The sequence below is a fragment of the Natrix helvetica genome, assembly GCF_964273705.1.
Source record: "Natrix helvetica genome assembly, chromosome: 15".
NCBI classification, from domain to species: domain Eukaryota; kingdom Metazoa; phylum Chordata; class Lepidosauria; order Squamata; family Natricidae; genus Natrix; species Natrix helvetica.
The window spans coordinates 521,809-548,015 of NC_138565.1; the positions used below are offsets into that span (position 1 = coordinate 521,809).

The window sequence follows — 26,207 nt, forward strand, 5'->3', positions numbered from 1 at the left end:
AAGGCAGTCCAACCTCAGCAAGCACCCCTCAGTTATTCAAACCTCACCAATAGCTTTGGGGCCAAATCAAGCCAGTTGAACCACCGGCAGGGGAGGGGGGGGGGCGGTGTTGGAAAAACCCCTGACCTAGTTATTATTTTAACTCTTGCACTATCAGGCGCAGAAGCCAGGTGGAGAGAAGAATTTGGCTGGCCTTTTGATGCATTTATGACTCGTGACCCATCAGGAAGCGATAAGGTGTCATTGCAACAGACGGGTCACCTGCCTGGAGGTACAAGGGTCTCAGCACACTGGACAGACTCTTTTTTTCCAGACCTCGGTCCATATTCCAAGTTTTTCTGCTGGAATTTCTGCACCGTCAGGTCGTAAGTAGGTTCCCAACTGGAATATCTGATGCTTCGAGAAAAGGTTTTAGCCAGAACTGAGCGATTTGTTTACCGTTATTGTGGCCCCCTAGGGGAGCTGGCTGCAGATTCGTAGAGTGAGGAGGTTGGGGAGGAACCTGGGCCAGTTCGGAGTCTGGGGAAGGCTCTGATGGGGGCTCTGTGTCGGAGGCAGAGAGGGGGCCAAGGCCGTCTGACAGTTATCAGCTGCCTTCAGAGTCAGACATCAGTGAGGCAGAGGAACAGCTGGAGCCTGTTCCCAGGGTGCGCATGCACAGTGTGGCCAGACAAAGGGAAGAGCTAAAGAACAGGGGTCGACTTGGGAGTAAAAGCCACAGGTGGACAATGAATGGCCCCTCCCAGAGGAAGTAAAAGAGGAGCGAAAGGGGAGGGGAGTTTGCAGGAGACAATTAGCTCACTTAATACGAAACTCCTTGCCAAGTTTTGCAGATATGGGCCTGGTAGCTCTGCAAGCCAGATAAGGTCTGTGACTGATAACAGTCTTCCAATATTTGAGAGGTTGCCCCAAGAAGCAATGGGTGGAAACTAATCAAGGGGAGAAGCAACTTAGAACTGAGGAGAAACTTCCTGACAGCCAGAACAATCAATCAGTGGAACAGAAGTTGCCTCCAGAAGTTGTGAATGCTCCAACACTGGAGGTTATTAAGAAGATGTTGGACATCCATTTGCCTGGAATGGTATAAGGTTGGAGTAGAAGACCTCCAGGGTCCCTTCCAACTCTGTTATTCTGTCTTCTTCCATCTTTTCGTCTTCTCCGTTTTGAGAAGCGTCCATCCCAAGGGTTGGCTCTGTACCCCGTAGTCCTTGACAACCCAACGGAGAGCAGAATCCCATCCTTTGCTAAAGGATGCGGCCACTAAGCAAGTCATCATGGTGAAACTGTACCCAATTTTACAACAACGTTTAGTCCAGTTGTTGAACAAATCACGCAGCTTTCCTCATGGATTTGGCTTGTCGGAAGCTGTCTGCGAAGTGGCAGACTGAGAGTCAGGGGCTCCCAAGATCAATCATAGTCAATGCAAGCTGGTTGCCAAGTGGTCAAATAGTAATTCTGGGACCTTGGTGTGTGTGTGTGTGTGTGATAGATAGATAGATGATAGATAGATAGATAGGGAGGGAGGGAGGGAGGGAGGGAGTGTCTGTCTTTGAGGACAGGTCATAAGTCAATTTTTTCAGCTCCATCATATGTTTGAATGGTTTACCTGTCAGCTGTAAATGCTTTAAGCAGCATAGGGAGAAGACATCAAATAGGCAAGGGTAGATATGAAAATGGACATTTGATTTCAAATCAGCATCAGAACCTCTTATCAACGGCCTGTGCGTTCAATACAGTCCCCAATTTTGATTGAATCTCCATTAGACAAGGTGCAATATATGTGCTCCATGGAGGGGTGAAATACCCAAGTGACACATACATTTTCCAGATCTCCATAGGTCAAGCATCTGGCACATCCCAGAGCATTGTTTCTCAATCTTAGCCACTTTTAAGATGTATGGACTTCAACTTCCAGAATTCCTAGCTGGGGAATTCTGGGGGGGAATTGAAGTCCACACATCTTCAGACATGCCCGAGTGGGGGATTTTGGGAGTTGAACTCCACATGCCTTAAAATGTGTTGGCTGGGGAATTATGGGAGTTGGAAGTTGCCAAGTTGAGAAACGCTGCCCTAGAGATGAGCTACCTTGACCTATTTTACCAAAGGATCGGGCAATTAGATGTCAGCTGACAGGTGGCATCATTTCCCAAATTATTATAAACTTTCCCTATTTTACTCAGCTGGATGCAATACCCAGCTGAGCCACGGGGGGCAGCATGTGCTTGATATATTTGCTATATGAAGATATGAATTGAAGCTTTTGTTAAGTTTTTTTTTAACTTTCACTTTCATTTTGAGGACCCACCCACCCAAAAAAGACAGACACCTTAACGTCCACACCAAGTGCAACAACGGGACGTTCCAGGCCGAATTGTAAATCAAAAACTCGGTTTAATAATCAGGGTGTTATTTTTTCGGGAGGAAGGAAAGATGGAATGGAAAAAGAAAGAGAGGGAGGGAGGGAGGGAGGATGGAAGGGGAGAGAGAAGGAAGGAAGAGGGAGGAGAAAAGGAAAGGGAAGGAGAAAAGCGAAAGAAGGGAAGGTGGAGGGAGGGAGGAAAGATGGAAAGGAGAAAGAGAAGGAATGAAAATGGAACGGAGAAAGACAGGGAGGGAGGGAAGGAAATATAAAATGAATGAATGAATGATGCAATCTAAGTTAGAATCAATCAGGGCGTTATTTTTTCATTGGGACCCTAAAGGTCGCCCATTTTTTTCAAATAAAAAATAAACCATTAGGAAAGCCTTGACTATGGAAAGGATCCAAGTTCTCTTCTGCAGTTTCCCACGGGTTCAAAAAAAGAAAAGAGTGAAGAAATAATGTTCCTTTTTCCTTTTGTTTGTTTTTTAATATGCAGGCATGGAAGTTGGTGAGATCGGAGTTTCCGAGCGTTGAAGCTTTTGAAAAGCAAGGCGAGGATGTGTGACCTCCCACCCCTCCCTCCCACCCTCCAAAGTGAAGCATCACAGGACAGTTGTGATGGACAAAACAACAACGACAACAACAATAACAACAAAAAGGACAGAGAGACGTTGGAGAAAAAGGGGAGGGGCGGAATTTAACCCCCTTCAGCCCGGCTGCCTTGTGTGCGTGATTAACAGATTTGGGCCTTAAAATTTATCCCATGAAAGTGTGGGGGGGGGGGGGGAGACCCCACCCCACTGTCAGCATTTGATCCTTCGGCCAATGAGCCCCATTACAAAAGCGTCAAATAAATAGGCAGCGGTTGCAAAGAGAAATGCCCGCCATTTGTTACACGCACACACACACACACACAAGGGCAGATCATGTCCAAAGGATTTGCGCATCGCTTGGAACACAAAAAGGGGCTTTGTACATGCAGACCTGGCAGCCCCCCCCCCTCCCTCACCCCCCCTGGACCCCGAGCGATGCAAATTGCAGGGAACCCAGAGGATGATATGGAGAAAATGAGTTTTCAAACAGATTTGGATTCATTTTTTTTGTTGGTTGGTTTGTTTTGCTTAAGCCCTCGGCCCTCCCCCTGCACTCCTTGCCCCCCCTGATTTTCCAGTCTGATTTAACCTGTAGCCTCTTCCATCCCTAGGCCGCTGTCGCCCGCTGCCCCCCCCCCGGGGAAGAAATACGAAATCTCAAGTCCATTCCAGACAAAACGCAAAGGGGGAAACGTGGCGAAAACCGTCTCCATCCCATAAAGGGTTCCCACACTCGGACCTTCATTGGCCTGTCTCTCTTTTTCTTAAAAAAATAAAAATAAAAATGATAATCAAAGCAGCCGATGGGGGCGATTCCAAGCAGAAAAAGGGATTTTCAGGCTGAGGTTGGACTTGGAAGGCGCCCCCTTGCTCGCGAGTAACGGAAGAGTAACGTCGGAGGAAGGTCTCCTCGGAGGAGGCAGCTTGATGTCACTGGAAGAAGGGCTTCCCGATGTGCCTGGAAAGGAGAAGGCAAAAGGGAAAAGGGAAAAGAAAAGGAAAGGAAAAAGGAAAGGAAAGGAAAGAAAAGAAGAGCAGATGAAAAAGCCGAAACTCCTTGATTTGATTTGATGGACGTTACAATTTTGTAGGTTTATAGAATTCATGTCCTGCCTTTCCTCCCTCCCTCCCTCCCTCCCTCCCTCCCTCATTCTTTTTTAGAAATGTCTTTTTTAGAAATGTGTTGTACCTTTTAATCTTTCACCTAACTACTTTGAGACAGCGGCCATAAAAATTGAATGAATGAATGAATGAGGGAGGGAGGGAGGGATAGAAGGAAGGAAGGAGAATTAGGGATGGAGGGAGGGAAGGTAGACAGGGAGGAATGAGAAGGAAGGAAGGAATGAGAAAAGGAAGGAAGGAAAAAGGGAAAGGGAAGGAGAAAGGAGAAAGAAGGGAAGGTGGAAGGGGGGGATGGAAAAGGGAAGAAAAAGGAATGAAAGTGGAATGGAGAAAAAGAGGGAGGGTAGGCAGGCAGGGAAGGCTGGAAGGGAGGGGAGAGAGAAGGAAGGAAGGAAAAAGGGAAAGGGAAGGAGAAAAGAGAAAGAAGGTAAGGTGGAGGGAGGGAGGGAGGGAGGAAGGAAAGATGGGAAAGAGAAGGAATGAAAGTGGAATGGAGAAATACAGGGAGGGAGGGAGGGAAGGAAGGAAATATAAAATGAATGAATAAATGAATGATGCAATCTAAGTTAGAATCAACTTTGGAAGGAAATACTGAATCGATCCTTGCCAGGCACAAACAATGATTTATTCCCCTTTATGGTTTTGATGGTTTTTTTCCCTCCTCTTGTTCTTATCTTCTTATACTGCAATGCCTCCTATTGCAAAATCCAGGGTATTTTGGGCTCTCTGCCCACAAGGTTCAATGAACTATTTTAATGGTGGTCTGAATAGGGGTTAAGATTTTGCCTGGATTCAGATTTTGATGGCCTTTTATTCTTTGTTAGTGAAACACAATATTGTTGTGAAGGGGAAGAGCCTGAGGTTGCTGTGAGCATCCACATAAACGAGATGGACTGAGTCAAATAATAATAACAAAACAAAACAAAAAAAAGATTGTTCTTCTAAGTCTCAGGGGGATTTTTTTTCCAGGGATTTTTTTAGGGGGATGGCGGAATAGCAGAACGACAGAGTTGGAAGGGACCTCAGAGGTCTTCTAGTCCAACCCCCTGGCCCAGCACCAGACCTCAGACCGTGCCAGACACTTGGCTGTCCTTTTTCTTCTTTAAATGCCAAGTTTGAAATCTGGCAAAGCCCTCCGGAGGCTGAAGCCCCAAGGCCTGCATTGTCCCCCCGAGATGGAGACTTGGGTGCTCACCAAAGCCGACAGACGGTGGGACTATACCAGCCCGTCGTAGAGAGAGAGCGCCTGGACGATGGAAGGGTCGGCCTTGGAGCCTTCCTGGAACTCCTGCAACGTCAATTTCCCATCCGCGTTCTGGAAGACAAAAGGAGGAAGGGATGTTAGGGGAAGGCAGGGGGCTCTCCTAAGAGTCGGAGAGGGCCCTGAGAGCTCATCTGGTCCACCCCGCTTCTGTGGTGCTGAATTTCATGAAGTAGCTCAGTGATCAGGTCACGAGAGCAAGGACTCCAAAGGACAGTCAACGCAGCGGTTGAAACCTCTCGGCTGCATTCATATTATTACATTTCTCTCTCTCTTCCCTCCTATCAATCAATCAATCTCAATCTCTCTCTCTCCTCTCTTAACTATCTATCTATGTGTATCATATCTATCTATCTATCTATCTATCTATCTATCTATCTATCTATCTATCTATCTATCTATCTATCTATCTATCATCTATCTCTATCTACCTACCTATCTCTCTCTCTCTCTTTTTCTCCTCTCTCTTTCTATCTCTCTCTATCTAATCTCTCCCCCCCCACCATTCCTCCTTCCCCTTATACATAGAAAGTTCTACTGAAGACTGAGGTCTTCACTCAGGTCCTCACAGATGAAATGGGTAGGCATAGCTATAAAACACAGTACTATGCATTATGAAGTCTTCATTCAGGTCCATCTCCTCTCCCCTCCCCCGTTCATACATATACAGACGGACAGACATTTGGTCAGCTCAAGGCAGCAAACACACTTAATCTACTTCTGTGTCCTCTTTTCCAAACACCAACAACCCTGTGAGGTGGGTTCAGTGGCGAATGAGAGACCGGTCCAAGCCGTATTTCCTGCCAAAGGGAGGACTAGAACTCACAGCTGCCTGCTTTCTAGGCCAGGAGCGGAGGGTTCCCTTGGGGATTGCGAATGAAGGCAAGGGGGGGCCTCCGTGGTCGCCTCCTGTTGGGAGGCAGCCGGGTAAGTGGGAGAAAAAGGCTCACTTTGTCCATCATGGCAAAAATCCTGTCCACCCGCTTCTCTGGCGTGTTCTCCTCTTCCGGCAGCTCCACCGTGTTTCCCTGGTCAGAGAAAATGAAGGTGACGCCACCCGTTTCCACAGGATCCCACGGACTCAATGAAGCCCACGAAGACACGTCCTAGTCCAGGCCTCCCCAACCTTTCGGACCTCAGAGGGGCCACCACATTCGTAACTTTAAATCCCACGGACCACCAACATGACCTGCCTAAGGACTGGCTGGGTGGGCGTGGCTAGGTGGTCATGTGACTGGGTGGGCGTGGCCAACTCGATGTCACTCATGCCAAGGGGTGCCTTGCCAGCTTCTACTCACCCCTCCCTTCCCAGCCCCTCCTCGCCTGCCCGCCAGGGCTCCTTAGGGCCCCAGAAGGAAGCAGTTGCTGGAGCTAAGCACCCTCCAGGAGAAAGAGTTGGCAAAACAACTCAGTTCAAATTGGATCCGACTGAGAAGGAGGCTCAGCAGAAGCCCCTCACTGAGGACTAGGAGCATGGGCTTTCCAAGCAGAGGGGAGACCTGCGGGAGTGCAAGGCCAGGTGCAGGTGCCTGGAGGCTCAGAGGGCTGAGATGGTCAGTCAGTTCCAGGCCATGATGCAGTCCCACTGGAACGAGGCCCTCCGGCTCTTTGCCACCAGCGGCTCTTCCCTCCAAAGCCCCCCACCAGGAGGCCGAAGCAGACCCCAAGTGGGAATTTCTGCCCCCCTCCGACCCCCACAAAAAGACCCCAGAGGGGGAGACTCTCTGCAGCCACACAAGTGTTAATTGCACGTATCGGTCCCAGGGGGGGGGCGTAGTTTGAGGACCCTACATTTAGTGCAATGTAAAAAAGGCAAATAATTTTTCTGCAGACCACCAACATTTTCTCACGGACCCCCAGTGGGTGACCGCTGGATTAGAGTACCTCCCCAACGCCCACCAGATCGGGGTGCACTTGGTATGCCCCATAGTTGAAGGAGCTAATTTGGGGTTCAGGACATTACAGGAAGTCAACTTCATTTTCGGGAGTCTTCTGGCCGGACTATTTCTTTTCCCGTACCGTGGTTTCTATACTCACCACCATCTGGTAAATAGCATCTACAATGTCCAGCATCTCATTTCTGGTGATGTAGCCGTCGTTGTCCAGGTCATACAGTTTAAAGGCCCCTGAAAAAAAGAGAAAGAACCAAGTTTGCAAGGAAAGAGATGCAGTTTTAGGGACCGAGACTCCTCAGAAAAGGCCAAAATCTCTCCCACAATTTCTCCTACATGCAGAATCTAGAACAAGGGTGCCAAACTCACATCCGGCCCAAGGGGTGCTTAAATCTGACCTGCGGGACTGGCCTGGAAATAGCAAAGGTGCGGCCCACGGTGCCTCTGGCAGCCCAAACTGGGTGCCCCATGTCCCATTTTGGCTGGCAAAGTGCTGCAGGAGGCCATCCAGACTGAAACAGACACCCCCACCCACCCCCAACGGCCCATTTTGGCTGCCAAAGTGCTGCAGGAGGCACCTGTCCCATCTCCCACAGACGCACAAGGCTGGCCCCCAGAGGAGAAAGACAATGCGGATCTGGCCCACGAAGGAATCCAGTTTGACCCCCCCCCCCCCCCGATATAGAATATCAGAGTTGGAAGGGACCTTGGAGGTCTTCTAGTCCAACCCCTTGCTCAATCAGGGGATCCTACATCATTCCGGGCAAATGGCAGTCAAACCAGGAGACAAAGGAACAAATGAAGAGTCTGGGAAGAAGCGCCTCCCCATTGGATGGCTTACACCGCAGTTTCTCATCCAGGGTCCCTCGGGAAGTGACTGAAAGGGCCTGGATGAATTCGGAAAACTCGATTCTTCCGTCCTGGGAAAAGAAAAGGAAAGAGGCGACATTGAGATCCCGCTTGGGAAAAAGCTGTTTAAAGTGCAATTGCAGGTGGTCCTCCATTTACGGCCATTCGTTTAGGGACTGTTGGGAGTTACAACGGTACACACATCTTGCAGTTAGGACCAGCACAGTAACTGAGTGCTTGCGGTTGCGACCAGCACAGCCGCCTCACAGTTCTGTGGTCATAAGTCAGAGCCTTGGCAGCTGGCCTGTATTTATTGACAAGGGTTGGAGCCTCTCAGGTGACATGAAGGCCATTGGGGACTTTCCCAGCCAGCTCCCGACAAACAAAGTCATTTAATGACCATGGGATTCACCTAACGATGGTGGCAAAAAAAAACATGTTGTAGAATTGGGCATAACTCACTTAATGCCTTCCTCATTTAATATCCCCGTTTCCTCTGTCCTATTTCTGTGAAAATATTGCTCGGGGCAAATGAATTTTGGCCAGAGATAAATTAAAATTCATTTGCATGGAAGGAGGGAAGGAAGAGAAGAAGGAAGGGAAGGAGAGAGATAATATGCTAGGGAAGGAAGGAAGGAAGGAAGGAAGGAAGGAAGGAAGGAAGGAAGGAAGGAAGGAAGGAAGATATGCTATGGGAAGAAAGGGAGGGAGGGAGGGAGGAAGAAAGGAAGGGAGGAAAGCAAACTCACTTTGTTTTCATCAAAGACATTAAAAACAAACGTTGCAAACTTGGTTGGGTCGCCAAACGGGAAAAACTGCTTGTAGATTTTCTGAAATCCGGCTGCATCCAACTGTCCACTTGGGCAGTCCTTAATAAAGCCTTTATACCTGCAACCAGGAAGATAAACGGATACACTTGATTTGGGGGGGGAAGAAGAATCTGATGGCAAATGGGAGGCACAGATAACACCAGTTGCCTCCTCTCTCTCTCTCTTACATTAAGGTAAGGTAAAGGTTCTCCTCACACGTATGTGCTAATTGTTCCTGACTCTAGGGGGCGATGGTGCTCATCTCTGTTTCAAAGGCCAAAGAGCCAGCACTGTCTGAAGACGTCTCCGTGGTCAAGTGGCTGGCATGACCAAATGCCGAAGGTGCACGGAACGCTGTTCCCTTCCCACCAAAGGTGGTCCCTATTTTTCTACTTGCATTTTTTACGTGCTTTCAAACTGCTAGGTTCGGGACAAGTCACGGGAGCTCACTCCGTTACGCGGCACTAGGGATTCGAACCGCCAAACTGCCGACCTTTCTGATCGACAAGCTCAGCGTCTTAGCCAGTAAGCCACCGCGGCCCTCAAACATTCTTAGGATCTGAAATAACACTGAAAACTCACCATTGCTGGACTTCTTTCTCTGTGACTGAAAAAGAGAGAGAAAAAGAAGTATTTATGGACGATTTCATACATTCATGCACTTCAATTAAGTTTTCAAAAGCTTTAACTCTTATTTTATTCACAGTTTTTGGGCAGAGACGTAATTGCTCTCCACTGGAACACTTGTTCACTCGGTCAATTAGCAAAGATTGCCTTTGCGAAGAGAAAAATCTTTCCATCTTTGGTGCTATCAATTGCTAATAAATCTTAAAGAAGGAATATTAAATATTTCTGAGCACAAAAGACATAAATTGGGATTCTAGCTGTACAAGTCAGGGGAATTTTAATTAGCCTAAAATACTGTTAAGTCAACATGAATTCATGACTTGGAACATGGGAAAAAGGAACCGGTTGTTCTGAGCCGGGCTTCCCCCAAAATGCACCAGGCAGAGTCCCGGTCCCCACAAAACCCCTTTTGTCAAACCAATGCGGATTCCTCTCCTTCACCTTCACCTTCAAGGCCTGGCAAACAGCCTTTCAAAGGAATATTTAGGACCACAGACCTTATCTATCTTGGAAAGCTGCCATGAAAATATTTTCCCAAATGAGGCGCTGTGCAAGGAAAGACTGGGCACAGAGTCTCTGAGATTCACGCACAGATCTTCACACTCCTGAAACGAATCTAACGACCGAACGAACACAAACTTAGCATTTTGGGAAGAGAATTATGGATTGCGGAGGGCTGCAAACACTCCTCAACTTTACGAACATAACTGAGAGCAGAATTGTCATTGCTAAGCCCCATGGTTGTTAAATGAGTTGTATTCAATTTTACAAGCTTCTTGGGGGGGCTGCAGTTAAGTAAATAGCTTCCATTGTTAAATGAATCGCATGGTCGTAAAGCAAATATGTCTCCACCCCCCATTGACTTTTGCTTGTCAGAAGCCAGCTGAGAAGGCCGCAAAGGGGGGACACTTGAACCCAGGGCCCTGCAAACCATCGTAAACACAAGTGCCCGAATTTGGATCAGGTCATAAGCACATAATTCGCTTTCTTTCAGTGGCCTCGTAACTTTGAGCAGCCACTAAACAAACCGTTATAAGTCAAGGACTATCTGGATTGAAAAAGAGATATATGACGGCGTAGCTTGGACTGCTCCCCTTGTGAACTTAGTGAAGCTCCGTCTTCACTATTCCGCTTCAGCAAAATAAGTTAATTTTGAAACTTTAAATAAGTTTCTCAAAATGGGACTGTGCTTGGGAAAAAACTCTGGCTCGTTCCCGCAGCTGAGGCAGCAAACCAGAAATACACATGGCGACGGCTGCGGTGCCAAGATTTGGCTGCAAAGCTGGAAAAGAAACAGCTAATTATCGATGCATGACTTTTGCAAGATGCCAAATTTGCATGCTTGTTTTGAATTTCAAAAAAAAAATGTGACAACACTAAATACCAATTTTCTGGTCTCTCTCTCTCTCTCTTCTCTCTTCTCTCTCTCTTCCCTTTCACACTCCCTCCCTTCTCTTTCTCCTCTTTCTCTCTCTCTTTCACTCTGTTTCCCTTTCTGTCTCTCTTCCCCCTTCCTTCTCTCTCTCTCTTTTATTTCTCTCTCTTTTATTTCTTTCCATTTCTCTCTTCCCACTCTCTTCTTTCTCTCTCTCTTCTCTTTCTTTCTCACACTTCCTCCCTTCTTTTTCTGTCTCTCTTTCCTCCTTCTTTCTCTCTCTCTTTTATTTCTCTCCCTCGTCTCTTTCTCTCTCATACTCACTCCCTTCTGCTTCTCTCTCTCTCTCTCTCTCTCTCTCTCTCTTTCCTCTCTCTCTCTCTCTCTCTCATGAATACCGCAGCCCTGTCCTTTCCAGGTGCATTTTCAATTATATTCCATTTTCCCCTCGGCTCTGCTCTAATGGTTAAATGCTTAAAACTTCCCACTGTTCCGGTTAAACATTAAAAAGGCCAACAGTGAGAAACGAGAATCCAGCTTCAAATTTTAACTCCTATGAAGTCCTGGGTGATTCCACAGAGGGAACAAAAAAAAAAAATCTACATGCAGGTTGATGGACAAAATGCCAAATCCAGTCTAAACCTCAGGATGCATGATGAACCATAATAATAACAGTCATGTACTGTTTGAGTACTTCAACACCATTGGAATTGACAGAATCACCCTCAAGCCAATTGCAAAAGGCAGCTTGACTGGGAACAGCTGACGTCCTGCAACAATACCATCAAACCACAACATCTGCCTGTCCTTGGGAAGGACTCAATGGGAAGACAGAATGGCCCAATCCAGGGTGAACATCTGTCTGACTGTACAACCAGCCATAATGATTCTTTAAACGTTTTTAAACCGACTCACAACAATCAAAAACATGCAGCTTAGAGGTTCTTTGAGAGCAGCCAAGGAGAAAGAGGTGTGACCTAACGGTTGCAGGAACTGGGTATGTCTAGTTGAATAAAAAGAAGGACCACCGGTGACAGGATAGCAGTCTTCCAATGTCTCAGGGGATGCCCCAAAGAAGAGGGAGTCAAGCTATTCTCCAAAGCACCCGAGGACAGGACAAGAAGCAACGGGTGGAAATCCATCAAGGAGAGAAGCAACCGAGAACTAAGGAGAAACTTCCTGACAGTTACAACAATTAATCAGTGGAACAACTTGCCTCCAGAAGTTGTAGGTGATCCAACACTGGGAGTTTTTTAGAAAATGTGGGATAACCATTTGTCTGAAGTGGTGTGCGATCTCCTGCCTAAGCAGGGGGATGGACTAGAAGACCTCCAAGGTCCCTTCCAACTCTGTTATTCTATTGTATTCTAATCTATTCCTATTCTATTCTTTCGTTCTTAATTCTATTCTATTCTACTCTATTCTATATATGTATTCAACGGTATTCAATGCATATAACTTGCTGAGTAAAGGGACAATAAGCTGGTGCTACTGTGCTTAGCTGACAAGGTTTTTGGCTCGAAAAAATGTGTATGAGTCAGGGATACGAAACTTAGATGGTAAGTTTCCAGCTCTTTCAGGAAAAAAAAAAAGCAATTTCTGTCCTTCACCATCTGTAAAGATTTGGTTCCTAAATCTGCAATTTCTCACCCCAACCCATCCTTTAGAATTGCCAATTGTCTTGCAAAAGGGCTCTCTGGGCGAATAGCTAATTGCAATTAAGGTGTCTTCCGAGGCAATTAAATATTTAATGGAGGCTTTTAGAGAATGGAATTGATGGAAGAGAATCAGCCCAAATCAACAGAAGACATAACAAAATCGACAATCTCTGATCGGGTGTTCTGAACGAGGCTCCGCAAGAGCCTGAAGCAAACTCCTGGTCCCAACAAAAACCCCTTTTTATTAATTGACTTTGAATTCTGCTCATTCACCTCCAGCAAAGCCTTTCCAGGGAGGATTTACAGTCACAGACCTTATCTGACTTGGAGAGCTGCCAGGCTGGTATCTGCAGAACTTGGCCAGGAGCCTCAGAGAGTGAGGAACCAATGAAGGGAACTAATTGTCTCCTGCAAACTCCACTCCCCTTTCGCTCCTCTTTTATTTCCTCTGGGTGGGGCCATTCATCATCCACCTGTGGGCTTAACTCCCAAGTCAACCCCTGTTCTTTAGCTCTTCCCTTCGTCTGGCATCTCTGCGCATGAGCACACTGGGAACAGGCTCCAGCTGTTCCTCTGCCTGACTGATGTCTAGCTACGAAAGGAGCTGAGAACTGTCAGACGGCCCTGGCCCCCTCTCTGCCTCCGACGCAGAGCCCTCACCAGAGCCTTCCCAGGACTCCAGGACTGGCCCAGGTTCCTCCCCAACCTCCTCACTCTCCAAATCTGCTGCCAGCTCCGCTGTCTGCTGGCATGGGCCACAACATTGGGATGGGGGAGCTGAACTTCCAGAATAGTGAAGAAACCTTAGGAGTCCCAAATAGGCTGACCAAGAGTTGACAGATACTGAAAGTCGTAGATCTACAGCCACGAGTTGTCCATCCAGCAAATCCAATCCGTAGATTTAAAGGGTCAACAACTTTCTGATCTCTGGTGGGAAAAGGACCTGGGAAGGTCCCTTCCATAAGTGACAAATGGTATCCACCCGCTTCCGATGAAAGTTCTCCAGATGTTCCAAAAAAATCCTCTTTCCCAGCTCTGCCCCGCGATCGTTTAAATCTTGGACTCCTCTGTATGCCAGAAAGTTTCATTACCAGTATTGTTCTCCACCCGAACTGAATTTGATGGACGAGAAACTCATCTCCAAGTTGGAGAGGCCAAGGAGAGGAGATGATGAGACCACTCAAGGAATGTAAAATGAGTTAGGCCAACTTGAAAGTCTCCAGCTGCAGCTGAGGGGCAATTCCTTTGCAGAAGACACTTCCTCCTAGCTATGGAAAGATGGGCTAACCCAAAACACGGGATCCCCACGAGACGCCAAGCTACAGCCACTACCCAAGTATTGCCTGCTGTGTGAATGAGCCAGTTAACACGTTCGGGTAAGACTGTTGTGTGGACACATCCAGGCATGAAGCCTAGCCAAAGGGTTATTAGCCCAGCAAGGGAAGGTTGTGAAGGGAAGGGAAGGGGAACTAAAGAGCCTCTGGATGAAGGTGAAGGAGGAGAGGGCAAACGCTGCCTTGAAACTCAACATTAAGAAAACGAAGATCATGGCATCCGGGCCCTCTCAATTCCCGGCAATTAGATGGGGAAGAAATGGAGGGAGTGACAGGTTGCCTTTTCCTGGGCTCCAAGATCACCGCAGATGGGGGCTGCAGCCAAGGAGTTGAAAGAGGCTTGCTCCTGGGGAGGAAAGCGATGGCAAATCTAGACTACAAAGCAGAGACATCACCCGGCCTGCCAGCACAAGGGCGTCCAGTGGAGGCTGTGGGGTAGGGACTGAGCAAGTTCCCAGTTCCGCCATCCTTTTGGCATCATCTCCCTATTCTGGACCTCTGAATTATGCAGCTGCTTTGGCAAATGGAACATTGTCCTGGATGCTATAAAAATAGCAAGGAGATTGAATCAAAGCTATAATTTATGGCTTATATATTGCAGAACACAATCAGGATAGAAACTTGGAGTGGTTACCCAAAAAATCTCTCTCTTTTTCCTGTTCTGTCAATTGTCTGTCCCCTGGAGCCCTGGGCTAGACTGAGGCTCTGATGGGGAGGGGGGATTTTTTCACCCTGCCCCTTTATATCAATTCTGGGGGTAATTTTTATTGTTGTTTAAATGAAAATTAAGAGGCAAATGTTGCCTTTTGCTGCCAACAACCCCAGATGGGAAAAATCAGCCAATACTTATTTTGAAGTGTTGATTAAATGGTCAATGCTCACTTCCTTTTCTGCAAGGCTCCCAGCATTCATTTGTCCCAGGTAGATCTCTACTTACAACCATTCATTTAGTGAACGCTCAAAGCTACGACAGCACTGAACTAGTAACTTACGACGATGTCCACATTTATGACCCTTGCCGCATCCCCGTGGTCACGCAATCAACGTTCATGAGCTTGGCCACTGGCATGTACTTATGCCTGTTGCCTTGTCCTGCGGTCATGTGATCACCAGCCGGCTTGCGATGAAGCAACATCAATCGGCTCACTTAACGACCGCAAGATTCACTTAACGGCCTCAGCGATTTGCTTAACAAATCAGTGGGGGTGGGAAGCTTGCAAAATGGAGCAAAGCTCGCTTAACCACCACCTTGGGCTGAATTGCGGTCGTAAGTCGAGGACTCCCCATCATTTGCTTGCTCCCATCTCAGCAGATGGACTGAGCGACTGGGAGAAGTTTCCAGGAACTGAACGGCAGCCCGTTTTTCTCACCTTCCCCGCTGGGCCCTTTTTCGCCAACAAATCGTATTTACAAAGCTTTGATTATTTTTTTTCCTTGACGGTTCGAAGGAAAACAGCCCACAGGAGTTCGCCATGGCACGTAGCCAGGTTGAGACACCAAAACTGAACAGCTTTTCTGGGGGTTTCGTTCTCCCCCTTGCTCCTTTTTATTTTGTACGGTGGGGGCAGAATAAAGCAATGGTTGGAAAGAAGAGAAGGACTCGCACCAGGGTTTCGAGCCCAGAATCCGTGCAGGGCGAAAAAAGCCGAATCTAACCTCGCTAGCCATCTTCGTTAATTAGCCGTTGACTTAGAACCGTGCGCTTTGAGTCCACTTCGTTTCTAAGTCAAGACGGCATTAAAAAAAGTGACTTAGGATTGATCCTCGCATTGACGACCCGAATACGACAAGACTACATATATATATATATGGAGCTCCTGGAAGCACCAAGCCGGAAGCACCAACCTGAAGATGATGAATGAGACTTCATCGAAACGTCGTGAAGATACTCCCAATTCTACGCGGGAAAAAACCCAAACAACCAAAGACGTACATATAAACACCCGCGAAAACCATATATATATAAAAATCACCAGGTTCAAAATTTCAAAATTTCCAGTGCCCCCGCCCCCCCCCTTTGATCTAATAAGAAATGCACCTTGTAAAACAGAGCTCCTGTTGTGTAATTGTGCTACTGTAATTGTAGACTTTTTATGAGTTCTGTTTTATGAGGCTTGGTTTTATGACCGTTGTTATCGCTGTGTTTTTTTTTTCCTTCTTCCTGAAGACGGATTTTATTATGTCTCCACTCTGAGCTGTCTCCAAAACCAGGGGTAATCGTATTCGTAATCAATATTCATCATGACGGTAGTCGTATGCAAAATAAAAGAAATGCAGGTGCCAACTTTTCCTGGAAAAACGTTACCCGCCTCCCAGCTCATCCTGGCCGGAGCTACGAAACTCACAGGTAAATCAGGAAGTGAGGAGGAAGCTGTTCGATGCATTTTTTGGGTGGGCTTCCAACAACTCAATTCAGCAACCTCAAATCCACAAAATATTGATAAAAGTCCTGCAATGACCCAAAGCAATACAACTAGTCCTCGACTTACGGCGACAATGGACTCCAAAATTTCCGTTGCTAAGCAAGACAGTTCTTAAGCGCGTTTTGCCCCATTTTGCAACCTTTCCTGCTATAATTGCTATTGCTGCGGTCGTTAAGATAGCAACACCGTCGCTCAGTGGATTTGCCTTCCCCCATCGTCAGAACGTCGCCAAAGGGGGATCGTGTCACACACACACACACACACACAACCCCCTGGGAGCAGAGGTGGGTGGCAACCAGTTCGCACCGCTTCAGGTGAGCAGGAGGTGGAAATTGGCACCTGCTGGCCGAACTGGTAGGAAGGGCAGGCTGGACACCCCCCCACCCTCCCGAACCATGGTTTAATCCTTCCTTAATGTTCTGCACATGCGCAGAACAATTTCCTCCCCACTGTGACTACTCACGAAGCGCACGGAAAAAAAAACCCCCATGTGCACCGAACCGGCAGCAATGCCAGTAGCAGCCCACCCCTGCCCCGGACACTGCGACCGTCATAAATAATGAATCCGTTGCCAAGCATCTGAATTTTGATCGGACAACCTGGGGATGTTGCAACGGTCACAAGTGTGAAAACCAGTCATAAGTCACTTTTTCCAGTGTTGCTTCAATTGGCCACTAAACAAAAATCTGCAAGTTGAGGACTATCTGCAAATGATTCTGCAAATTTGCTTCAACCAAAGCCTTTCATTAGCTTTTTTTTTTAAACAAATCAGATTGTAAGCTTGCCCAGTTTTAAATTACATGGTTGATTTCCGGACAGAAAAACAATCTGATTGATGGCCAGTGACTGTAATCACTTAATGTGCATACTAGCCATTTCCATAGCAACAATCTAGCCAGCAAAACCCCAAAGCTAAAGTTTCGGGGTTGTTTTTTTTCTCCCACCCACCTCAAGCACAAAGTCCAGAAGTGGTTTCCAAGCATTTCGCAGGGCAGAAGGCATCAAGGCCTCCCTGCCTGCCTGGCGTTCGTGGCTTCCTCGTTTTAGCTTTCTCCTTCGAACCAGCCATCGCGGGGGAAACCAAAGGAACAAAATTTAAAATATTATCCAATGCCAAATGTTTGCCAAACGGAGCTTGCATTTCATTTGTAACCCTTTGGAAACCGAAGGCAAGAAAACAGCCAAGCTCAGAGAGCCCCAAGGACCCCACAGTCCTCCTCCTCCTCCCAAACCCTCCTCCCTTCTAGCACTGATGATGTTACCTAGTTGGGTCATGAAGCGTCTGCAAGAAAGCAGCCAAGTTCAGAGAGGACCCCTAAGGACCCCTCGCCCTTGATAGAGAAACAGCGCTGAATAAATCAAAAGTTTGGAAAGGTGGGATTAATGGGGAAAGTGGGGGGGGGGGAACTGGGGAGAGGTACTAAAACAATAGAATTAAAAGAAAAAAGAAAAAAGACTGGAAAGAAAGAAATATAGAAATTTCAAGAACAAGCTAGGCAAATGGGTGGAGAGAAGAGAATATAAGAGGTGAAATTCCTAAGAGACTAAGAGAAAGTTGTTGAAAGGAGGAAAGAAGGAAAAGGATTTACTAGTAGAATAGAATGAAGTTTGGTAAATACAGCCAATGGGACATAGTCAACATGATGTAAGGGAAATAGATTAATACTATTAATTGTGGATAATTAACTAAGTGAAATGTTTACTATATAAAATTAAACTGGATATAGGTTATCAATAGTAAAATAGAATAATAGATGGAAATGATATGTTAAAATTTGATTAACCTGGAGAGGCAAAAAATGGTATTGTTTATACATTAAGAAGAAATTAAAGTTAAGCTGGAAAATATGGAAAGAAAATAAGATGATTGACATGTGAAATGAAAATATGATGCAAAATGAACTATGTATAATAGAAGATGTAAAGGGGGGGGGGAAACCTTGACAACACTTTGTTTATAAAAGAAGTTAAAATGTGTAACAAAAAATATCAAAAAAAATATCAAAAATCAAAAGTTTGGGTCCAGTTCCTACAATCCTCATTCATAAAAACTTTACAGCTACAAAACCATTTCCTGTCCCAGGTTTGACAGATCTAATATCAGCTGGTTAGCAACTAGACAGCCAAGGGAGTGAACACAACCCAGTGGGCCAAAGCAAAGGCTTTCCAATAACTCACCAGCAGGATGGATGACCTCAAGCATGGCTTTCTTTTTGCTGCTTTTAAAACAGCCACGTTAGCAACGCAATTGGCTTGGGTGAGCCTCTTCCCGTTTGCCATTTGGGGAAGGACATCAGATTGCCTCTGCCAGTTGGCTGGGTTTTTTGCCAATCTGTCAAATTTAGCTTGCCAAATTAAAAAATCTTATTCATTTTTTTTTTACAGTTCCTGTTAAAAATATCTGAGGCTCATTTCTCACCCTTCTCGCGATCGCAAATCGTTTGTGGGTTATTTTCAAGACCGGGCACATTTCAGATTATTTTGGATTGTGCAGAGACGCAAAGCTACCTCGGTCTAGGACTCATTAAAGCCGCTATGTCTTTCCCACCCCCCCCCCCTGGGAATTCAAGAACTGGAGAGAAACTGCTCAGGAGAAGGAGGCACCTTTGCTGACCAAAATGGGGGACCCCCTTTAAAGCAAACAGTTTTGGAGGGAAGGTAAAAGACAAATAAATTAAGAGAGAAACGGGGAACACGAAACATAATTCTTTGACTGGATTTGGCATCACGTTGTTTACAAAAATAGTAAAAAGAATTTATTGAATCCAATAAATGATGAAACAAATGCATAGATGCATTTTGGCTGCAACCCCCCCCCCTTCTGTTTCCTTCCCTCACCCCCCCCGCCCCACCGCCAGGCTCTGTGTAGCTCCCCTCCCCATTTTCAAATTGCAAATAGCGTTGAAAGCTGGGAAGGTGATAGGAAGCCAAAGATTGGAAGAAGGACCCTCCCCAGGACTGAAAATGCCTAAGGATTCCATGCAGCCATCAGTAGGACTACTGGCTGTGTCAAGGGCCTGCTCCTCCTCCTCCTCCTCCTCCTCTTCCTGTCTCACGTCCTCCTCCACTTAACCTCCTCCTCCCCTTCTTTCTGCTTCTCTTCCCCTTCTTCCTCTTCTGCCTCCTATTCCTCCTCTTTTTCTGTTTCCTCTCCTCCTCCCCTTCGTATCTCTTCTCCTCCTCGTTTCCCACTCTCCCTCCTCCTCCTCCCCCCCTTCCTCTTCCTTCTCGCTATATCTCTTCTCCCTTTTCCTTTCCCTCTTCCCCTTCCTTCTCCTCCTCCTCTCCCAGTATCTCTCCACCTTCTCCTCTTCCTTTCCTGGCACGTCCCTCCCCGTGCGGCTCCTCTCCAGTTCTGGCCAGCCCCCCCCCCCGCCCACCCCAGGAGAAGCCGAAGGGGCGGCCAGATGCTGTTGGAGAAACAGCTCAGGGCGAGAAGCTGCATGAATCACTGGGAAAGAGAGAGAGCCGGGGGGGGGGGGGAGAGAGAGCGGGGAGAAAGAGGGAAAAGGCCCCCTCCTCCTTGTTCTTTCTCTCCCTGCAGCCCTGACAATAATAACACCCCAATGAGAGCTGCCTCCCTCCCTCCCTCCCCCTCCCTCCCCTCCATAAAGCAATGCAGTAGATTGCACCATGCAACTCAAGCACACCTCCCCGGCTGCTCCTTTCCCTGCTCAGCCCTGGGCTTGCTAGAGCAGAATGGTTCCTAGGTGCAGCGCAACACAAGGCACAGACAGGCAGGCAGACAGACGGACAGACAGACAGATGGGGCATCTTCGTCCAAACCCAGAAAAGAGAGGGATGAATCAAGGCATTTTTGAGCCCAGAGGTCTCTAATCAGGAGGCAGGTCTAGAAACTTGCAGAATTGGAACGTTTGGTGGTATGGATGGGGAAGGGAAGGGAAGGGAAGGAAGGGTAATATCTTATGGGAAGGAAGGAAGGAAGGAGAGAGAAAGGGAAAGGAGGAAAAGGAAGAAGGGGAATAAGAAGAAGAAGGAACAGGAGAAGGAAGGAAAGAAACTCACAGTATGTCTTCCTGGTCAGCTCTTCCACCACTTCAGGCTTCAGTTTGCTGTTGGATTTGCCCATGGTGGCTGACGGCTCCTCCAGGCTCAGCAAGGCATCAATGGGGCCCGGCCGTGCTCCGGGGCTGGAGGAAGACTCATATAGGAAGCTTGGCCGGAGGGGGCCAAAGTCCAGGGGGAGAGGGGCCGCCTGGCCCTCCAAATCGGACCCCCCCTCGGTCTCCTTGCAAATCCCCCCCCTCCACGAGCCACAAGAAACCAAGGATGGGGGGGGGAACGGTGGGAGGGACCACTCCGGAGGAGTCCTTCTCTGGGCGCCTCTGGAGGGTCTTCAGAGGAGCATCTGCAGATGACAAGCAGCCCTCGGATCCATCACGGTGGGTGGGGTGGGGTGGGGGGCAGCTGATGTTCTCTGCGTCCCCAAAAGAAAACAACAGGAGAAAGGAGGAGAAAGGAGGAGGAGAAGAGAAGGGGAGGAGGGGGTGAGAGGAAGAATTCCAAAGATGAGGACAAGGAGGCCAAAAATGAATGGAGGTCTTCCCGCTGCTTCCTCCTTTTCCCACCCAACCGAGCAACCGAGCAGGGGGGAAGAAAAGGCTCAGTTTTCCCTTCCCCTCGGCCTCCCCACAGCCCTGCCAAGTGTTGCCGCGGTCGTCCCTGGTTACAAACACCCTCCTCTGCCTCTCCTGCCCGCCCAGGCTCTGCTCAGCCGCTGCTGTGTTGGGTTGCTGTAGCCGACGACGCACGGACCTTGCACCAATGAGGGAGGAAGAGGGCGAAGAGGGCGGGTGGGTGGGCTTGCCTGCCTGCCTGCCTGCCTTTTGTCTCCTCCTCCTCCTCCTCCTCCTCCGGCTGGGCTTCTGCCGGGGATCGATGATCGGGCCTTGAAAGGGGGGGTGGGGGTGGGGGGAAGGAAGGAGGGAGGGAGCATGACAAAAGGTTTGCCCAGGTAGCGTTTGCAAAGGAAGCTCTGCGGCTCAGGGGCTTCAGAACATTTTTTGAGAAGGGGGGAGGGGGGGTGTTTTGTTCTTTGAAGCTTGCAGGCATTGCGTGGCCCAGCTAGGTAACAACTCCAGGATGAGGGGAAGGTAGGGTTCGCTTCCTGTTTTGATGTGAAGCAGAATCTAAGCCGGATGGTTTGCTGGAGGATGTTTCGGGACTCAGCTAGGGAACATCATCAGTGCTGGGGGGAGGGTTGGTGGAGAGGAGGAGGAGGAGGAGGAGGAGGAGGAGGAGGAGGAGGAGGAGGAGGAGGAGGAGGAGGAGGAGGAGAACAAGAGCTGTGGGGCCTTGGCAGTCTCTGAGCTTGGTGGTTTTCTTGCAGACGTTTCATGATCAAACTGGGTGACACCTTCAGTGCTAGAGGGAGGAGGGGGGTCGTGGAGAGGAGGAGGAGGAGGATAAAAGGAGGAAGACTGTGGGGGTGCTTTCTGAGCTTGGTGGTTTTCTTACAGACGTTTCATGACCCAACCAGGGGACATCATCTTTGCTACCGTGTTTCCCCGAAAATAAGACAGGGTCTTATTTTCTTTTGACACCCCTCCCCAAAATAAGCAAATCTGGCTTTATTTTCAGGGAGTTCTTATTATTTTGGGGGTCCAGGAGGCAGTGAGCGTGGTCGCCTCAGGGCTGCTGCTGTGTTGCAAAGTTTTCAGGGAGGGCTTATTTGGGGGGAAAGAGGGCAGCACACGCAGCCCTAGAGGCAAGAAGGTTGTGTCCATCTACACAACTGGAGAAGCCTGAGATGTGAGGTCAGGGCAGGGTAAACAGATAGTCCTCGACCACAACAGAGCCCAAAATTCCCATTGCTAAGCGAGACAGTTGTCACAGAATGAGTTCTGCCCCAGTTGACGCCTTTCCTTGCCCCGGTTATGAAGTGAATCACTCCACTTGTTAATCACAGGGCTGTGATGTGGATCCAGCTTCCCCATTGACTTTGCCGGTCAGACGGTCGCAAAAGGGGTGAACACGAGGGACATTGCGACCGTCATAAGGACATGCCAATGGCCAAGCGTCCGAATTTTCATTATGTGACCCTGGGGATGTTACAATGGTCATGAAGTTAGGAAAACTCCTCTTTTTTTCAGTGCCATTGCAACCTGGAAGCGTTGTAAGTTGAGGACTACCTCTACTAAAATCCCAACTCAGCCTGTTGAAATCAGGACCTTGGAGAGCTCCCCATCAGCCTTCTTGATTTTGCCTATAGAAATAAACCAAGGAGGCTGGCTCAGCCACGGGGACCTTGGGCCCTGATTAGACCAGGGGTCCCCAACCTTTCGGACCTCAGAGGGACCACTAAATTCGTAATTTTAAATCCCGTGGACCACTAACATGATCTGCCTAATGACCGGCTGGGTGGGCAGGCTAGGTGGTCTGTGACTGGGTGGGCATGGCCAACTCAATGTCACTTACATCAAGGGGGGCCTCGCTAGCCTCTACTTGCCCCTCCCCTCCCAGCCCCTCCTCGCCTGGGCTCCTTAGGGCCCCAAGAGGAAGCAGCTGCTGGAGCTAAGCAGCCCCCAGGAGAAAGAGTTGGCAAAACAGCCCAGTTCAAATTGGATCTGGCCCAGAAGGAGGCTCAGCAGAAGCACCTCACTGAGGACTAGGAGCATGGGCTTACCAAGCAGAGGGAAGACCTGCGGGAGTACAAGTCCAGGTACCGGCGCCTGGAGGCTCAGCGGGCTGAGATGGTCAGCCAGTCCGAGGCCATGATGCAGTCCCACTGGAACGAGGCCCTCTGGCTCTTCGCCATCAGCGGCTCTTCCCTCCAGCCTTCGCCCAAAGCCCCCCACAAGGAGGCCAAAGCAGACCCCAAGTGGGAATTTCTGCTCTCCTCTGACCCCCACTAAAAGACCCCGAAGGGGGAGACTCTCTGCAGCTACACAGCCGTTCATTGCACTTATCCGTCGCAGGGGCTGTAGTTAGAGAGGACCCTTCGTTTAGTGCAACATAAAAAATGCAAATAATTTTTCTGCAGACCACCAAATTTTCCTTGTGGACCCCCAGTTGGTGGTCGCTGGATTAGACTACTAATTTCGCCCTCTGAATATGAAGACGTAAAAGTCCTGTCCAAAGAGATTAAAATTATCCTCCTTCGGCTACGGCATGTCAGGTTCTATTCCAAAATTAGCAGGCTTGAGCAGTAAAGACTCCAGAAGAAGAGAGGGAGGAGACCAAATTTTGGTTCAGATGTTATGTAAGGAAAGGAGGCCAAGAAGGAAAAAAACAAAACCTCAAAGCTTCTTCTCTCCACTCCGCACCAGATTGTTCAAAAGAGTTTGCTTTTTTAAATGCCTTCCAAGGAAACACGCATCCAGAGGACAGTCAACAGACTCAAAGGCGATCCTACCAAGCTTCAGGAGAAGCTGAACCAAGCCGGCCAAGTCCCGAGGAAGCGAAGACAAGGCCGGGGGGCCAAGAGGCGAGACCCCCTCACCTTTCTCACAAATCTAGCTTTTCCTAGCCCCCTTGTAAGTGGGATGCCTTTATTCCACCAGCCACGGTTGAAAAAAAGCACCCAACACTCAGTCAGTCACCTCCTTCCCCCTTCCCCCCCCCCAACAGCCACCTTCCCCATTTCCCGTTGATGCGCTTTTGCGCGTCATCCTTCTTGGCAAGCAAGGTGAGGCGAAGACGCGCCGCTTGGAAGACAGAGGGAGGAGGAAGCAGAGGCAGACAGCCTAATTTTGCAAGAGGGATTTAGGAGGTTGGGGGGGGGGCAAAGGAGGCCACGTGGAACTGGAGACCTGGGGGGGGGGGGTTACTAAAGATCCCGTTCCAAGCAGGCTCCCCAAGGACAAGAAGACCCCTCCAACCAAGGGGAGGGATTTTCCCGAACCTCTCCAAGCGCACTTTGGCTACTTCTCACCTGCGGGCGCCAGTTGCAGAAGGCGATGCGGGTGGATCCGCTGGCGGAGGCTTCCTGGGAAGCTGAGCCTGGGTTGGGGGCGGGTGCCTGGAAGGAGGAGGGAGGGAGGGAAGGAGGAGAAGGAAGGAGGAGGCCTAGCTCCTGGCAAGGGATGAGTGGGTGGGCGAGGCCAGGCTGGCGCTTGGGATCAGCTTCCTCCCGAATCTGCCTTGGCCCAAGGATGAGAGCCGGGTCTCTAGGGCCAAATGGCTCCCGGTTTAGGAAACCTAATTGCAGCATCCCTGACTGAATGTGGAGAGGTCCTCATCCAGGTGGTGGTTGCGCCCAAAGAGGCCACTGGAGTTTCTTGGTTTTTCTTTGAAGACTTCTCACTTCTTCTTGAAAACCTCCCGTGTTGGATCACCTTCAGCTTCTGGAGGCCAGTTGCTCCACTGGTTCACTCTTCTCATTGTCAGGAAATTTCTCCGTAGTTCCAGGTTGCTTCTCTCCTTGATGAGTTTCCGTCCGTTGCTGCTGCTTCTCCTGCCCTCGGGGGCTTTGGAGAACAGGCCGACCCTCTCTTCTTTTGGCACTAAGCCAGCCCCCTTTTCTCTGTGAAAACCCCTCCAATATTGGAAGGCAGCCATCGTGTCATCGCTAGTGCCGCTCATTTTTAAGACGAGATTGTATACCCGGTTGAGGAACCATCGGCTGCATGGTTTAGCCTCCGATCCTGCTCTCCAATCTTTCATCAACACACAACTGTTCATTCCAGGTTATGACTGAGAAGAGAGACTTATGGCAGATTTCCACACGACCGTCGCAGCATCCACTCCCCCAGCCACATGATCAAAATTCAGCAGCTGGGTTCACATTTATGATAGTCGCAGTGTCCCCGGGTCACGTGATCCCTTTTGCGACCTTCTGACAAGTGAAGTCAATGCTGAAGCCAGATTCACTTAACAACTGTGTGACAAACCTAGTAACCCACCAGTGGCCAGTGGAGCTGGCAGCAGATTCGGACAGTGAGGAACCTGGGCCAGTCCTGGAGTCTGGGGAAGGCTCTGTGTCAGAGGCAGAGACGGGGTCTGGGCCGTCTGACAGTTATCAGCTGCCTTAAGAGTCAGACATCACTCAGGCAGAGGAACAGCTGAAGCCTGTTCCCAGTGTGTGCATGCGCAGAGTTGCCAGACGAAGGGAAGAGCTAAAGAACAGGGGTTGACTTGGGAGTTAAGCCCACAGGTGGACAATGAGTGGCCCCTCCCAGAGGAAATAAAAGAGGAGCGAAGGGGGAGTGGAGTTTGCAGGAGACAATTAGTTCACTTCATTGGTTCGTGACTCTCCGAGACTCCTGGCCAAGTATTGCAGATATGGGCCTGGCAGCTCTCCCAGCCAGAGAAGGTCTGTGACTGTAAATCCTCCCTTGATAGACTTTGCTGGATGTGAATGAACAGAATTCACACTCAATTAATAAAAAGGGCTTTTTTCTAAAAAAAGGACAAGGAGCCTGCTTTGTGGTTCAGGGAAGCCTTTTGTCAGAAAACTTAATAGCAGCAATTTACTAACCAAATGTGGTCATGGAACCCACTTAACAAACGTCTCACTTAATGTAATAATTTATAGTAATATAAATGTTGGCGTCAATTGTGGTTGTTAACTACTTGTGCACAATTTTAATCAAGCCTCCTGAGATCACATCCTATTTCTCTTCTTTCAAACAACCCAAAATACCAGAAAGGGTATTTCTGTTTAGGAAGAAAAAAAGAAAAAGAAACAAGACTCATGAATTTCCAAGCAAAAGAAAGAATTCAAGTATCACAGGCCAAACACACTTCGTTACGAATTCTTTTAATTTATACACCTGTTCCACAGCAGGGAAATCACATTAGAGAGAGAGAAATCAAAACCCTCAATTGGTATTAGCCCCTATCACAGAAATACTGTTATTATTATTTTTTTTTAAAAAAGGAAAATAAAAAAGGACCAACCAACACCCCCCCCCCCATGTTCCTAAATGAAATTTCCCCAT

The 26,207-nt window shown here is 48.4% G+C and overlaps 1 protein-coding gene and 1 long non-coding RNA gene across 4 annotated transcripts; one reads left to right on the forward strand and one right to left on the reverse strand.

The window, feature by feature from the left end:
- Nucleotides 1-200: 200 nt before the first annotated feature.
- LOC309399606 lies at nucleotides 201-2,953 on the forward strand. The gene is made up of 2 exons (XR_014176543.1): nucleotides 201-369; nucleotides 2,859-2,953. It is a non-coding gene; the product is annotated as an uncharacterized lncRNA (long non-coding RNA).
- Nucleotides 2,954-3,590: 637 nt separating this feature from the next.
- Nucleotides 3,591-24,766, reverse strand: NCS1 (neuronal calcium sensor 1). 3 transcript variants are annotated; one of them, XM_081967590.1, is made up of 9 exons: nucleotides 24,200-24,766; nucleotides 20,332-20,743; nucleotides 9,471-9,495; nucleotides 8,829-8,967; nucleotides 8,072-8,150; nucleotides 7,376-7,464; nucleotides 6,289-6,366; nucleotides 5,273-5,392; nucleotides 3,591-3,913 (listed from the first exon to the last, which is right to left on the reverse strand). In XM_081967590.1, the coding sequence occupies exons 2-8, from the start codon at nucleotides 20,393-20,395 to the stop codon at nucleotides 5,294-5,296; spliced, it is 573 nt and encodes a 190-aa protein (XP_081823716.1). In that variant the 5' UTR covers nucleotides 20,396-20,743; nucleotides 24,200-24,766; the 3' UTR covers nucleotides 3,591-3,913; nucleotides 5,273-5,293. The 3 variants fall into 3 exon arrangements, with proteins under 3 accessions (XP_081823716.1, XP_081823717.1, XP_081823715.1); XM_081967591.1 differs by lacking the exon at nucleotides 24,200-24,766 and adding an exon at nucleotides 4,145-4,163 and having other exon boundaries at nucleotides 20,332-21,284; XM_081967589.1 differs by lacking the exon at nucleotides 24,200-24,766 and having other exon boundaries at nucleotides 20,332-21,149.
- Between the last annotated feature and the right edge of the window lie 1,441 nt (nucleotides 24,767-26,207).

Coding starts and splice junctions, on each gene's coding strand:
- NCS1 (XM_081967590.1), bottom strand. CDS start 20,395: ATGGGCAAATCCAACAGCAAACTGAAGCCTGAAGTGGTGGAAGAGCTG. Junction 9,496..20,331: donor GCTGACCAGGAAGACATACT/GTGAGTTTCTTT, acceptor TCTCTTTTTCAG/TCACAGAGAAAGAAGTCCAG. Junction 8,151..8,828: donor ATGTCTTTGATGAAAACAAA/GTGAGTTTGCTT, acceptor TTCTTTTCCCAG/GACGGAAGAATCGAGTTTTC.